Consider the following 15,185-nt stretch of genomic DNA (forward strand, 5'->3'; position numbering starts at 1 on the left):
GTGATGATGATTACAGCAATTGGAACACAATTTGTATCACTGTATGCATAAAAGGGATATTGCAATTGAAAAGCATCCAAAGTAAATAAATAGAAATAAAACATAGATGGGATGAATCCAAACTTCAAATCAGTTTCAATTTTCAATAAAATCTCCTGATAAATATTCTCTGCAAAATATTAAGTAAAATTGCATGAGAAATCAGTGTTATGTTTTTTTATAAATAAAAATAGTTTTTTATTGAATAATATAAAAGATAAAATAATTTCACTAAAAATAAAAAATCAAACAACTATTCTACGCAAAAAAATATCTTATTAAAATTATTTCTAAAACAAATTTATATTAACAGCAAACAAAAATTAATTAATCGGTTTTTTTTTAAAGATCTACCAATTGCATAACCATTTCTCATGTTTCTCGCAATAGAGATTCCATTTTTAAAAATGCACAACAAAACATTAGAACACAATACAAAGCAGTTTTAATTTTAATAAGTCATGCTATAAAAAAATTAAAAAAAATTTTAAAGATACTGATTAGTACGCTAGATAAACTATGAAATGGGGAATCGATTTCTCTTTTTGGGGTTTACGGTAACCTGGGAGACTCTGGTAGCATATGTCACGTTTGCCGTTGTCTCTTCCACAATGACAGTATGATACCTCCAAAATTACCACTGATCAAATACGCCCCACCATCACTGTTAACCGCAGCCTCCTATCGAACAACCTACCGATGTTTTGTTCGATTTTCTTTGATTTACTTATTGCTTAATTCAGTAATATCTATCTTTTTTTTGTTATAAGAAGCATTGTCTGTAGTTCGATATGCTCTCGCAGGAAGCGGCAAGACTGTGTCGCCCACAGTCAAGGATCCTTGACTGAAAACCTGTGTCTCTTTTGATATTCCTCTGGGCGAAGTTGTCTCGCGGCTATTCCGCATTCTGTTAATCGGCAGGCGTCCTCTAATCATCTTGTACCATCTCCTCTGACGTTTCGCGAGGGGACTTCTTGTGTCCAGTGAAAATGCAGTTGGATCTTCCTTCAAGAACACTTCGGTGGTCTCACGGGACCGTTTACCAAGACGAACTTGACTATTGCTGGCATCGCTGGATAATTTCGGCGAGGTTGACAATTTCTCGACGATCTCTCGTCGTTGGATTACTTCAGTTGCTTCAATGCTTTTCGGTACTCTCAAACCCAGAACTGAAATTTCGAAAAAAGCTAAAAGTTAAAGTTATCGCGCGAACATGACATCTTATCTTTCAATTGCTTAAATAGTTCATTTGTAAATGATTTTGAAAATTTAACTGACCAGATAGATTTTTTAAGGCGTGCTTTACAGCTTGCGCGACGGATGATAGAAATCCACCATTATTACTATTTTCGCTGCTTTCTACGGGAGAAGACAACGCAAACTGTCCTTTCCCTGCATTATCCGCAGAATAATTCTCTACAGATTCTACACTCTCGACACTCATCTTCATCGTCGTAATAGATCTTCTACAAATCTTAGTAGATTCAGCCGTATTCAGAGACTGACGATTTGATACAAGTTGTTCTTGCAATTTCTGTAGACCTGAACTGATCAAAGGCATCAACTCGGTGGTCAATCCTCCTGCATTGCTCTCCATCAGCACCATCATCAACACTCTGTTGGAATCTTGATTTATAATCGACCAACCATTGTTTACTTCATTGTTTACATCAGCATTTTGATTCTCCTTCTTTATATTTTTCGTGTTGTCCTGCACAATCCCGATTTGCGAATTGTTTAAAAAATTTTCCGGGGGTTGTATTAAAGAACGCGTTGAATCTTCAGCTTGGTTGTCATTCGTGACCTTCAGAGTGTTCGTGTTTTCTATGCTGTTCATTTGCATTCTCTTATTTGCGTCTTTAATATCTTCTGCTGCAGCAGCCCTCTTTTGCGCGTCATGAGACTCATTCTCCTCCATCGACATGTTGAGAATAGTTCGCACACAGGACTCCATCAAGTCCCCAAACTCCGCCGCGGTTTCATATCGATCAGAGAATCTTACCTTCTTCATGACATCCTCACAAACATCATCTGACATAGGCGAGTCCTGCAGGATGCCACCCTCGGTCCGCGTCAAGTCCATATTTACAGGAGACAACACTTCATTTACATTCGCAGTTATTATCTTAGTATCGTTGTTTGTAATTTTTTCTTGCTCTACTTCCATAATGCTCAGTCTATTGCTTGAATTATTCCTAGCGAATTGTTCCATGACGCTCGGTCTACTGCCTGAATTACTTTTAGCGAATTGTTCTTCTTTGCAGATCCTAAAAGGCGTCGTCTCTTCGTTTGAGCTGTACAGCAGACAACTAAAGAATTGCGTATCGCTCGTCTGCGTCTTCGAAATCGCGACCTGTGCGATCGACGACGAGTCCGTCTTAGGCGTTTTAAAACTGAAATCCGGTACGGAGAATGTCTCAAAGCCAGTCTTTTGACCAAGAAGCATTGGTGTGCTGGTCTTGCGATAGATTTCCGGCGGCGTGCAAAATCTACTGCCGTTACAGTCGCTTTCGCTTATAGAAGACTGTTTTGATTTCTTCTCGAGCTGCTCGTGGCTGGATGGTGATGTTAGACAATTCCAACGTTCAAACCACTTGCACGCACCTAAAGTTTCATTTAAAAATGTGAAATTTAATATAAAAAATACTTAACATTGAATATAAAAAGTCTATTTACAGATTTCAAAAATTTACACGTTACATATCATTTAGAAAATGTTACAATAAAGAATTTTTACTTTATTACTTATAAACTTTTACATTTTAAACTTAAACATTTTAATTTTGACTTTCTATATTATAATCTTTTTCGTGCTATTTTCGATGCTAAGTAACAAAACTTTTAAATAGACTTTAAAATAGAGACAAAACTTTACAAATAAAAATAAAATTTTATAAAATAGATAAAAAAATATCATGTATTTGATAGATTCATTTCTTTCTATATATTTCTAACAGACCGTAATATTTATTGTCTAATAAAAGAATGAAAGAGAAGTTATATTAAATTCTTTATGTGATACTGAAGTATCACATAATATATGTGTATTTTATATAATAATAATAATTAAATATTTTCTGAAGGTAATAAGCGCCTAAATTGATAGAATTTTAATGAAATTTGTCCTTAAAAATTTGACTTTAAAACTCAATCATGGCTGCGCTCGACTTTCGCAATCCTTGCGAAAATCTTTTGTCCTTGTTTTATATTTGATGAAATAACAAGAGTGAAATGACTTCACGTGTTGTGAGTGTTAAATGGAACCCATGGATGATATCTTTATTTTTGCAAATAACTGTTTGGATCTTATTATTAATTCACTTCGTAAATTACCAACGGACTTGAAATCTTCTCTGGATTCAAACAAATCACCGCACAGCCGGCAACGTAATGGCAAATGTTTGTCAATTATGTGACACAATAATTTCTCATCCTCCAAGTTCAATTTCGTGGACTCACACTGTCGTATCGGCAATATTTCAGAGGCGCAGAGGGGACAATCGATGTTCATATTGGGATGCACCTTGTCCACGTGGCGATCGCGACATTTTGTGCAGCAAAATATTTTCTTGCAGAATCGACAAGCTGCGTTTGCCTGTCCGAATTGAAAAATTTTTGGAAATCGATATATAGCGCTTTTAGTAAATACTTTGTCTTTCAACATATCGAGATGTAATTGCTAAAACGATCAAATGTTTACTAATTGTTCAACGACAAATAATTCGTCAATACATTCATAGGATAATAACAATGTAAACGAATATGTGTAAGTATATATTGTAGATATAAAAATAAACAAAAATCAAGGTCTATAATTTGTAGCATTTATAACAGATTATACGTATTTTCTATATTCAATAGATTTCTATATTCAATAGATTTTATATATATTTTTAATTTATATTTATAATTGCAAATTGAAAGAAAAACTTAGAATAAAATAATTAAAAATTATATTTGTTTTTTTTGTTTAAATTTATAAAAAGATCTAAATAATTTTTTAGATAAATAAAAAAATAAAGAAACTTTATTCAACAATATAAATTAAGGAATCTATTTTCGATAGATGTTCGATTTCTGGAAATTAAATTAACAGATCAGAGATTAGTTTATTTTTTAAGATAACAATGTAATAAAAATTTTTATATATTTAAATAATAATTATATATATATAATACGAAGGAATAAATTAATTGTTTCGTAGTGCATTCAGTTATTATCCGTATTTTCTTCTTCTTTAAATACAAGTTTAACTATTGTGACATATCAATGTATATGTCTGTTTTTTCTTCAATATTCAATTTTCATTAAATTCGGATCAGTCATTATCTGAAACACTAGAAACACTAGAAGCGATCAACACTTCAGATGTCTCATCTGTGCATTTTGCTTCATCGTTATTCTCACTGAAGTCAGTGTAGTGATCAGAAATATCAAGTTGATATAAATTTTGTAATCCGATGACTATTTCCTCTTCGCTACTTTCATCCTGTATAACTTTCGTGGACGTACTCGGTTCATTGTCAAAGTCATTATTTGTAGAAATCAATTTTATTTCAGATATTGATGATTCATTTTCGCATTCTATCGCCGCTTTGATATCCAATGCGCTCAAGTCGACATCAACGTTGTTTTCATTGGAAGTAGAAGCACTTTTCTCAGCTCTTTTCCTATTCATTAACAATGCTTCCGCGTAAGGCGGTGCTATGGGGGTTTGCACTGGTTCGTGGTACTTGTACTCCTTACCGTCATACTGAGAATATTTACGAACAAGATAGAATGAGATATAATAATATAAATAAAATATATAAAAAAGAAAATGCAAAAGAATAGCAAGGAATTTCCTTCTATTTTATTTTAACCTATTTAATTCACAGTTAAATGAGAATATATGTCACACTCACATTTAGTGGATAGCTCATATCGGAATCGGGCTGGTTGAGATCTCCACATACGATGAACGGAACAATGGTCCTATTCACTCCTGTCAATTTATCGAAATCCCATGACTCCTCCATCATCCAAGGATTCAACATATTTGGTTCATAACCTTCTGGTTGGCTGTAATCCTTACAGACTACAAACGCCTCGATGCTTGAGTTGCGAGAACTGCTGGGTTTCGTACAATAGACGTAAGGAAAAAATATTCTTAATTGAGCATACAAAAGCGACACATCCTTGGCACGAAAGATTTTTGCGACAAATGTTCCTCCAGGTCTCAGGATGTATGTAGCTATGTTCAAAGCAGCAAGTAACAGCTGTGATTGGATAAATATATCCATATCATGTAAACCGGTCACTACGATCAAAATAAAATTTATTATTTCAGAAAATCTATATAGTGTTAGCAAGAACAAAAAGTGATAAGATATGTACCATCAGGTGCTCCATCACACACAACTAAGTCTGCACGGGAGTTATCAAAGTGTGCAATGATCTGTTCTGCTGTACTACTGTTAGTAATGTCACCTTGCAGTTGAATAACTCCTTCCAAGGGTGCCATTGCTTGTAAATCAACTGCGACAATTTTTGGTTTAGGTGCAGGACCATTTTCCAAAGCCTTTTTATAGTTCTCTCTGTAAATATACAATTATTTGACAAATTAAGAATATTTTCTTATTATAATAGAATGGACTTTATGTAATATTTAAACTTTGATAAAGTTTCACTTACGTTAGCTTGCGAGCTAAGACCTGGCTCCAGCTTCCAGGTGCAGCGCACAGGTCCACTGCTTTAGATACTCCTGAAAGAGAAAAATATTTTTCTCTTTTATTATTTTTAGTTTCATACATTCTTTTTTCGTTATCTAAATCATATATAATCTTAATTTATATGAAACAGCTAGGATAAAAAGTGATAATTAAAAAGAAAAATTTATTAATTGCTAAATCTATTATACTCACCATCAAAAATATGACACTCCGAATCAATTTGAAGCAACTTGAAAGCACTCCGAGCTCGCCATCCTTCTTCTTTCGCCTTTCTGTAGTATATATCGCGTTTATCCTTCGAAGTCTTTCCCATTTTCTATCAAAATTGAACTTTCTATCGCACAAAAAGTATTTGAAATTTTTTAAATAAATTTAAAGCGCTTCGAGAATGCAAAGTCGTGTCTTCTTTATCTTACGACGCTCAATCCTAGAAAAAAGCATGATGCACGTACATTATGAATGATGCACTTATCTTATGGAGGAAAGTAGAGATCCTCCTAAAGGTGGTTTTCATGCCGACACTCGACGCTTATTTTCGACGTCAAAATAAGTCACGTGATAGAAATTGACGAATATCAAGCATCAATTTTGATTGTGTGACCTATTACGACGCTGAAAATAAATGTCATAGTGTTAGATAAAAACCCAACCTTAATAAGAGACACAACATAAGAAAATCGTGCGTTGATTCGTCCGCCATGTTTCAGGAATACGTGCCATACATATTTTGCATACTTATATTTGTGTTACTTTCCAATTTCAACAATATAATTAAAATTAAATATTTTAAAAATATTAATAAATAAATTTCTTTTTGTTACGTGCATGCGAGAAGAATTGTTTAATTTAACACTTCTTTTTACAAAATTATTTAAAAAATTTAAATCTATAATAAGATTATAAATATTCCAGTAAACTTGTTTATTTTTGTAATTTTAATTTTATTATTTCAAGATATATATCTTTAAATTTTCAAAATAATAATTTTATATAAAAAAATTGTTAAACTAAACTTCTCGCATACATTATTTTTACATGTAATGTACAAAAATTTATTTATTAATATATCTTTAAAATATCTAATTTTAATTATATTGAAATTTAAAAGTAACACAAATGCAAGTATATAAATATAAGGCGATATTTTCTGAAACTTGGCGCAATCAATGCGCAACTTTCTCATGTTTGAGAATCTCCAGGTCTCCAGGATTTCTAGAGAAAAGGTAATGTTATCTAGGCTATAATCGATTTGGACACGGTTTAAGCGCTTGTAATCATCATTCTGTCTTTATCGTTCATTTTACGTAAAATAAGAATAGAAGTAGTGAAAGCGTTGAAAGCATCCAAATCGACCGCAGCCCTAGCATACGGTCAACTCGCATTTGAATTTTAGTTTTTCTAAATGACTGTAGATGATGCATCAAGCAGAAAAAAACGTTCTGCCAACCGCGCCATCTCACTTGCCGTGTTTCCTTCTTTACTTTCGTGATCCGTCAATCGTCAGTCGTCTATAATCCTACAATGGTCATCAACATCTAGAAAAAGCAGGAACAATTCAAACAAGTAGAGAGGAACGCACCTGTGTATGTTAGTTGAGGATTATCGTGAATTAAAACTCAAAAATAGATTACGAAAGGATCAGAAGAAGAGAAAGTAGCGACAAAGGAGAAAACGCGTTCGTACGAAGCAGCGACAGGCGACGAACTAATAGACATTTATTCCTGAATCGACGTTTCATTCTCTGCAATTAAAAAGGTAGTCAATTTTCCTATGTGATTATGTACGACAGAGAAGGCAAACAAGCAAAACAAAAATGTCTATCGGTCGTTTAAGACATATATAGTGAAACGGAAGCTTCGAGAATAACAAATGATAAAATGGCGAATTAGGATTGTGCTAAGAGAGCTAGGTTAATGACGTTGTTGTATCCTTTTGCTTTGTGCGCAGAAAAAATCCTTGAGTTGGAAATACTTTTCCAATCATTAGAAGTCATTAGAAAAATGAAATTGAAATTATTTTTACACGAGTCGTTTTTTACATGCATTGCAAAATGTTAGATTTAGATAAACATATACTATAAAAATTTCTCTTAAATCACACGATGCTAGAAATTATTTTTTAAGATCTTGGAAAATTAACAAATCACATTCGAACAATTTCGACCACTTGACCAATGCAATTGTTCAATTCTTTCTTCATTCAAAATTTCTGAGCAATTTATAGCATTATGAATATAAAGCTTATGATAGCTGTTTTTTTGTTTTTAGAAAGCACAGTTGATTCAAATGTTATTTTTTGTTATTTATTGAAGATATAATTATATCGTGTCCTACACGGAAAGCAGTTAATGTTAGTAGTTATTTTGATCTGAACCTTTTCTTTCTTGTTTTCTTATACATAAAATTTTAAAATATTGTCAACGTACAAAATAATCTTCCATTTAAATTTTGCCTATTTAAGTTATCATGAATTACTTTGCCAAAAACTTAGAAAAAAAAATAGGATTTAGTGTATTATTTTCAGTTTGTAAAAGAATCTTCAAAAATATTGTAAAACCCTGTTTCAAAATATTACTTTGTTTGGTCTACCATCAAATCTGTTTTTTGTATAGATGCCTAACATAAAGTTACAAAGCTCTGATGGCGAGGTATTCGAAGTCGATGTTGAGATAGCAAAGTGTTCAGTTACTATCAAGACTATGTTGGAAGATCTCGGTATGGACGAAGATGAGGAAGAGGTTGTACCGTTGCCAAATGTAAATTCTGCAATACTAAGGAAGGTCATACAATGGGCTACGTATCACAAGGATGACCCTCCACCACCAGAAGATGATGAGAACAAAGAGAAGCGTACTGATGACATTAGCTCTTGGGATGCAGATTTCTTGAAAGTGAATATCTGCTGAATTTTATAAAATGACATTACAGTAATGTACAAAAATGTATATGTGTGCCTATGTACGTACGTGCGTGCGTGCGTGCGTGCGCGCACGTGTGTGTGTGTGTGTGTGTGTGTGTGTGTGTGTGTGTGTGTGTTTTAATATATGTTAATATATAAATACTTAATAAAAATTCATAATGAATAATAATGAAGGTTGTTGAAAGTATTAGATTTTTTAAAACTTTTAATTTGTGTTGTTTAGGTGGATCAAGGGACTCTCTTTGAATTGATTTTGGCAGCTAATTATCTTGATATAAAAGGTCTTTTGGATGTTACATGCAAAACTGTTGCTAATATGATCAAAGGCAAGACACCTGAAGAGATTCGCAAAACATTCAATATCAAGAATGACTTTACAGCTTCTGAAGAAGAACAAGTGCGCAAGGAGAATGAATGGTGCGAGGAGAAATAAATAGAAATGCGATTTTTTACAGTCGCTAATAACTTTTGAATGTTAAATAATTCATTGCGTTACTAGATGTCGGACTTAATCGGAGCTCCATTATTTTGAGAAATTTTTGTGTGAAAATTTTTTTGAAGATGGATAAAATCCTAATTAATTATAGTCAAAATCACTGTGTGAACATATATCACATATAGGTCCATTGTTATTTATTTCAATTAAATAAAGATAGAATAATTGTGAATTACTTTATGGAATATACTTCGCTCTTAAAATTTAATAGAATCCTTGGACGTTATCGATAATATCCAAGAACAACATTCAAATCTTATGTGCAAGCTTCTAGCATACGACTTTAGACAACGCTGATGATTTTATATAGTATAATATTATAAATTTATATTTAATAACATATTATATACACGTGTGTTTAACGACATTAAAAATAAACTTAAAAGTAATTATTTATACTTTTAATTATTTACTTTCTATTGCATCTTTGAAATCCTTAGAAAACTAGCTAAATTTTAAATATAAATATAAAAATGCCAATATTAAATTTTGCAAATCTTGATACTTTCGCATTTATATGTCACTTGTAAAATTATAAGTTGAGAACCCACGATTTCTAACCTTAATGTCAAATATAATCTACAATGGACTCATTTTAAACAAATGTTTAGTATCTTCTTAATCGTGTTATTAAAAAAAAACTTTATTAACAATTGTTGCAAGAGGAATACATTTTTGAAATGTAATGCTAATGGATACGTTAAATCTGTACTATGAGGCAATAAATAAGTATATTAATATTAGCAACTATATAATAATTACATAGATTTGTATTTGTAATATAAGTTAACATTTATTTCTAAATGTATAGAAGTATTTAAACAATGTATTCATCAAGTTATTCACGTTTTTTTAATTAATTGTATTGAAAGATTAAACACAAAATGATAGAAGCAATCCCAAACTTTACACAAAAATTGGCTTTATCTTGACAAATCAGCTACAGAATATCATGATTTGAAAAATATTAAAATTATAAGTTACAGAAAATTAAAAGCAGCAAAGGAAATAGTTTCTAATTATTTCAAATATACATATTCCGAATTTATTGGTACTGACTATTGATATTTTGGAATACTATGTGTGTTTTCTATAACACGTGTTTGGGTAAAGTATCATTCTTATCAGATATATTTAATTGGATAATTTATTGTTTGTTGAATGTTGAATTTATGTTTTGATATAGAATATAGTTCTATTCTTTCTTAGAATTTTTTATATATATAAATTATAAAATATTCCAAGATTTTTATAAGATGAATGTCTCATTCTATTATATTTGAAAAAATATCTTAACTTTTCAGATTTTATAAGTTTTTAGCATAATAGGATGAGAAATCTTATAGAAATCTTAGAATATTTCAGAATTCACATATATGAAGAATTATAAAAAAGATATAGACTTTCTCAGTATTTTTGAAAAGTGTTTCTATTTGTGTAAAGAAAGAATTTGAGAAATTTTCTTAAAAAATATAGATTATAATTTCTGAAAAATCCTGAAATGTAGATAAAAATTCTGAAAAATTATATGAAAAAATTATATGAAAGATTTTATTTGAAAGAAAAGTACATAAATATAAATTATCATTACATATACAGTACATAATTATACATTATCTTTATTCGCAATTTGTGGCTGTAGCACGTATTATAAAGCAATTTTATTTATCGACAACGTTGAAAAATTGCTTTTCCTTTATGTATGTATGTATTAAGTTTATTTCTGGAACAATTATACATAGTTGCTTATTTTATTATAACATCGTAAATAAACTAAAAAAAGATATTTTTATTTTCATGTCAAATTGAGTGGTATGACAACAAGGGATCGGGGGATTCTGTATTTTCAAACAAGGTGAAAATTACAAAAGTGAGCAAATTTACTAGGTGTTGACCAAAAAATTATCAATATTCTAGTAAATTCGCTCACTTTTGTAATTTTCATCTCGTTTCAAGATTAAGAGTACCGTCAACGCGATGTTACAGACATTTTGAAGCCTTTTGATATCCTTTATCGTTCATTGAATATAAAATAAGAATAGAAATACTGAAAAACACTGAAAACGTCCAAATCGACTGCAGTCTTCATCTCCTTTCTTCGTTTCCAGGTTTTCGCTTTTTAGATAAACCGGTATCCTATCAATAACTATATCTTTATATTTCTTGTTATATCTCTCCTTTTCGATTTTTTATTATTCCTCATTAATTACCCCTTTTATATATATTCCTTTCCTGAGAAAGCGTTAATATTAAAATGAAAAGAATTGTGAATAATTAATTTTTATTATGACAAAAGATAAAACCAAATTATATTATATATTGCAAACACACAAGCTTATTCTACAATATACTTTTTATTTTTCTGCTTTTTACTATTTTGTACATCTTATCTTTTTGCTTCTTATGTGCTTTTTGTTTCCTGTTTCTTGCTTTTTACTATTTTTTTTACATCTTGTTTTTTTTGCTTCTTATCCGGTTTTTTGTTTTATGTTGTCTAAGATAAATGTTAAAAACTTTGGAAGAAACAGAAAACACATACAAGAAATGCAATTGTCAATAAAACGGTTGCAAAAAGAGAAAAAGTAAGAAACAGGAAACAAAGAGCACATTATAAAATAAGCTACACAGATATAATTACAAGCACAAAAATAAATAAAATAATTATGACATAAGGCTTAATTCAAATAATCAAAGTAATGGCGCGGCACGCCATGATATCACGTTCTCATTGGCTGCGTTCAGCAGAAAAAGCAACTTTGCAACTGTGTAAAATTCTTCAATATGATTGGTTCTTGCTTTTGATTCTTTATAGATCTAAATGTATAAATCAATCATATTGAAGAATTTTATAATAGTTGCAAGGCTGCTTTCTCTACTGAACGCAGCCAATTGGCTATTAGAAATGTATGCTTTTCATTATGTATGATGGTGTATGAGTATGTGTGTGCTGGTGTGAAGAATGAGCGCTTGGGCACGAATTATTACTCTGTGCACTTGAAGCACATGTTCTGTTAGATGTGAGGTTATGTGATATAGAGATGATCAGCTCTTATTATTGTTGATGAAGCAATTTTTTTCGTGAATACAAAAAAGTAAGCTGCATAATATAGATATTATCTGTGTGATTAGTGTTCTATCTACTATTAACTATATTTATATTCATCCATTTATTTCACTTTCAAATGAACATCTGTAATAATCTTACAATAATCTTGCTTTTCAGAGAGCAACAAATTAAAATGTCATCGTGGAAGAAAGCTGCGAAGATGAGTCAGAAGACTCACCGGGAACGTCACCAACCAGAGGCACGCAAACATCTGGGACTGTTAGAGAAAAAGAAAGACTACATTATCAGAGCCAGGGACTTCCAGGAAAAGCGAGCGACAATCAAACTCCTAAGAAAGCGTGCACTGAATAAGAATCCAGATGAGTTTCATTTTCATATGATTAATTCCAAAGTGGTGAATGGCGTTCATCGAGAGAAGGACAAGGAGGATCAGCACACACCCGAACAAATCAAGCTAATGGAGACACAAGATCTCAGATATGTAGCATACAAGAGGAACATTGAGGCGAAAAAGATAGACAAGTTGCAAAGTCAGTTGCATATGATTGATGCAGCCAACGAGACACAGAATCAGCATATCTTTTTCTTGGATGACGTTGAGATCAAGAATTTTGACCTAGCCAAGAAATTAGATACACATCCAGCGCTTCTGTCCAGACGCACAAATCGGCCTACTTTAAGTGCAATCAAAAATATGAAGCTACCGGAATTGGATAACAAAACTATTGCTAAGTTTGAGCAAAAAAAACACATGACTTATAAAGAACTTGAAAAGAGGATTGATAGGGAACGTGAACTTACAGTCGTGCAACAGAAACTTGAGATACGCAGAGCGCTGAAAGATAAGAAAGTCAGGAAACCGAAACTAGTGAAATCTGGTTCGAAGGATGCCGCTCCTATTTATAGGTGGAAGTTTGAGAGGAAACGATAACTTACTTGTGTATTATAAAAATCGATTAGTATATAATATTAGTCAATAAATTGTGAATATCAAATAAAAATTTATACGCAGCTTTCATCATTTTTTTATATCACTCAATGTCACTCGTTTAATATCTATCACTTGATAATAAAAATTCGTATGTTTTGATAAAATAATTAATAAATTATTTTATTGAAGAATAATTTAATAATAATAATGATGAAATTTATTTTTAATTTTTGTATTACTTATTAGTATTTATCTATTTATTATATTCATAATAAAAAATTATATTTAGACAAAAAATAAAATATAAAAAATGTGTAATAATTGCTGAAAAATCTTATTAGTAGTATAATAATTTGGCCAAGTGTGTTAAACTCATTTAGTTTATTATCTTTGTTTATCTCGCTCTTTTCGTAACTTTCATAAATTTATTCATCTTTTGTAATATTTTTAGTTATATCTTACGTTATATCTTATTAATTATTTCTTCCATTATTCCACAGTTATTTTTCTCTTTGCAACAATCACAATTACAATCGTCATTTAATCGGTATTGTTTCTTCAAAAATTTCCGATATCTCTGTAATATCCTCCGCTTCTTCTGGCCTTGTTTCCGTGACATTCATTTCCGATGTTTGCACAATTGTTGATTCGCTCGATGTCGACCGTCTGTTTTCTGCCAAAGATGTTTCTTCGATTGTCATGTCCGTCATTCTCATTGTGTCATCACTGTCGTCAGTTGACATCATCGGCAATTCTGTTGATATGCTTATGCAGTCGTAATTAATCTGCCAAAGTCGTTTCTTGGCGTAAATGTCGAGGCGAGGGCAAGCTGTAATAGATCTGTATGGAAAGATTATATTTTTAAAAATTGTAGATTGAAAACAAATATTTGTAGATTGTAGATTGAAAACAAATATTTGTAGATTGTAGATTGAAAACAAATATAGAATAAACTATTACTGCTATTAGCTTCAACTGAATGAAAATAATTCGTCTTATTATGAAAATAATTGTACAATAAGAATTAAATTAGATCAAGACAAATTTTGAATTTTATTGGTTGCAAATTTCTAAATATTTCTAGGCAAAATAATTATCTTAACACGTACGTAGCAGATTGATTGAGTTCTAAAACACTGATACATGCAGTCGAGAAAAGACAACCGGGAACAAACACGCAAAACTGGAACGCCTGAAAGTCTACAAAATAAATTTGTAGAAACAAAATGCTTACGTAAAAATGTTATGGTTCTCTTTAAATTATATATAATATGTTGTTATCGTCTTATAGAATTTTTTATTGACAGAACTAGTGCACATTAAAACTGTTGTATATACTATTGTAATCTAAATATAAAAATGAGAGAGAGAGAGAGATATATCTCTAATTGATAAATGCCCGATGTGTATTTAGCACAATAAAATGTATTGAATATTTTGTGGTTTTATTTGTTTCTATGTTTTTATTAAACGTAGAGAATGGTGTCCATTGGAATAGTAGAGAATCAATTGTAACATTTGTAACATCCTAAGCAGAATAACAAGTCATTTTAATATCAAATGATATCAAAATAACTCCAGAATAATTATTAAAAGTCATTTTTCAATTATTTCCGATTCATTTTAATGTCATTTTGACGTTATCGTGCCTTAATTGTTGTTCTGGTTGACCATAATAATTTCATCTATTGATTCATCTATTGATTGAAAAGTTGAATTGCGTGCATGGTGTATAGCTTTAATAGAAATAAATTATTGACAAAGAACCGAACTGGGCGCACACCAATGCAAACTTATCAATACCTGTTTATTTTGAATCAATATTAAATCGTAAATTTTGTTATTCGCTGTTATTTTTCAACTCGTCCAATTTGTCATAAAATCATATTGTTTTATATGATCTGTATAAAATCATGTTGTTTTATATGATCTATATATATATATATATATATATATATATATATATATGTAGTTACGTATAAGTAGTAGTTAATTAAGTTTATTGTCTACTATGTGTAGTTA

At 30.9% G+C, this 15,185-nt stretch overlaps 5 protein-coding genes across 5 annotated transcripts in view; 2 read left to right on the forward strand and 3 right to left on the reverse strand.

Moving 5' to 3' along the window:
• Nucleotides 1-762: 762 nt before the first annotated feature.
• Nucleotides 763-3,703, reverse strand: LOC105626593. Its single transcript, XM_012207887.1, has 4 exons — nt 3,689-3,703; nt 3,373-3,634; nt 1,318-2,643; nt 763-1,208 (listed from the first exon to the last, which is right to left on the reverse strand). Exons 1-4 carry the CDS (start codon nt 3,701-3,703, stop codon nt 763-765), a joined length of 2,049 nt encoding a protein of 682 aa, XP_012063277.1.
• A 654-nt stretch (nt 3,704-4,357) lies between these two features.
• LOC105626594 (putative tRNA (cytidine(32)/guanosine(34)-2'-O)-methyltransferase) lies at nt 4,358-6,063 on the reverse strand. The gene is made up of 5 exons (XM_012207888.1): nt 5,943-6,063; nt 5,713-5,782; nt 5,416-5,615; nt 4,944-5,338; nt 4,358-4,792 (listed from the first exon to the last, which is right to left on the reverse strand). The coding sequence occupies exons 1-5, from the start codon at nt 6,061-6,063 to the stop codon at nt 4,358-4,360; spliced, it is 1,221 nt and encodes a 406-aa protein (XP_012063278.1).
• A 2,298-nt stretch (nt 6,064-8,361) lies between these two features.
• On the forward strand, nt 8,362-9,559 carry LOC105626331 (S-phase kinase-associated protein 1). Its single transcript, XM_012207633.1, has 2 exons — nt 8,362-8,640; nt 8,893-9,559. The coding sequence occupies exons 1-2, from the start codon at nt 8,362-8,364 to the stop codon at nt 9,100-9,102; spliced, it is 489 nt and encodes a 162-aa protein (XP_012063023.1). The 3' UTR covers nt 9,103-9,559.
• A 2,845-nt stretch (nt 9,560-12,404) lies between these two features.
• Nucleotides 12,405-13,163, forward strand: LOC105626332 (probable U3 small nucleolar RNA-associated protein 11). Its single transcript, XM_012207634.1, has one exon. The coding sequence runs from the start codon at nt 12,405-12,407 to the stop codon at nt 13,161-13,163; it is 759 nt and encodes a 252-aa protein (XP_012063024.1).
• Nucleotides 13,164-13,699: 536 nt separating this feature from the next.
• The window catches only part of LOC105626595, a 2,659-nt gene continuing 1,173 nt past the window's right edge, over nt 13,700-15,185 (reverse strand). The window contains exons 3-4 of the mRNA XM_012207889.1: nt 14,273-14,363; nt 13,700-14,003 (exon numbers count right to left, since the gene is read on the reverse strand). Of these exons, the coding sequence (XP_012063279.1) occupies nt 13,700-14,003; nt 14,273-14,363 (395 nt within the window). The remainder of the gene's footprint in view (nt 14,004-14,272; nt 14,364-15,185) is intronic.

This window comes from Atta cephalotes (genome assembly GCF_000143395.1).
Source record: "Atta cephalotes unplaced genomic scaffold scaffold00005, whole genome shotgun sequence".
Lineage (NCBI taxonomy): Eukaryota > Metazoa > Arthropoda > Insecta > Hymenoptera > Formicidae > Atta > Atta cephalotes.

Coding starts and splice junctions, on each gene's coding strand:
- LOC105626593 (XM_012207887.1), bottom strand. Junction 2,644..3,372: donor AGAAGATTTCAAGTCCGTTG/GTAATTTACGAA, acceptor ATGAAACTTTAG/GTGCGTGCAAGTGGTTTGAA. Junction 1,209..1,317: donor CGCCTTAAAAAATCTATCTG/GTCAGTTAAATT, acceptor TCGAAATTTCAG/TTCTGGGTTTGAGAGTACCG.
- LOC105626331 (XM_012207633.1), top strand. CDS start 8,362: ATGCCTAACATAAAGTTACAAAGCTCTGATGGCGAGGTATTCGAAGTC. Junction 8,641..8,892: donor GGGATGCAGATTTCTTGAAA/GTGAATATCTGC, acceptor TGTGTTGTTTAG/GTGGATCAAGGGACTCTCTT.
- LOC105626332 (XM_012207634.1), top strand. CDS start 12,405: ATGTCATCGTGGAAGAAAGCTGCGAAGATGAGTCAGAAGACTCACCGG.
- LOC105626594 (XM_012207888.1), bottom strand. CDS start 6,063: ATGGGAAAGACTTCGAAGGATAAACGCGATATATACTACAGAAAGGCG. Junction 5,783..5,942: donor GGAGTGTCATATTTTTGATG/GTGAGTATAATA, acceptor TTTCTCTTTCAG/GAGTATCTAAAGCAGTGGAC. Junction 5,339..5,415: donor GTGTGATGGAGCACCTGATG/GTACATATCTTA, acceptor TTTTGATCGTAG/TGACCGGTTTACATGATATG.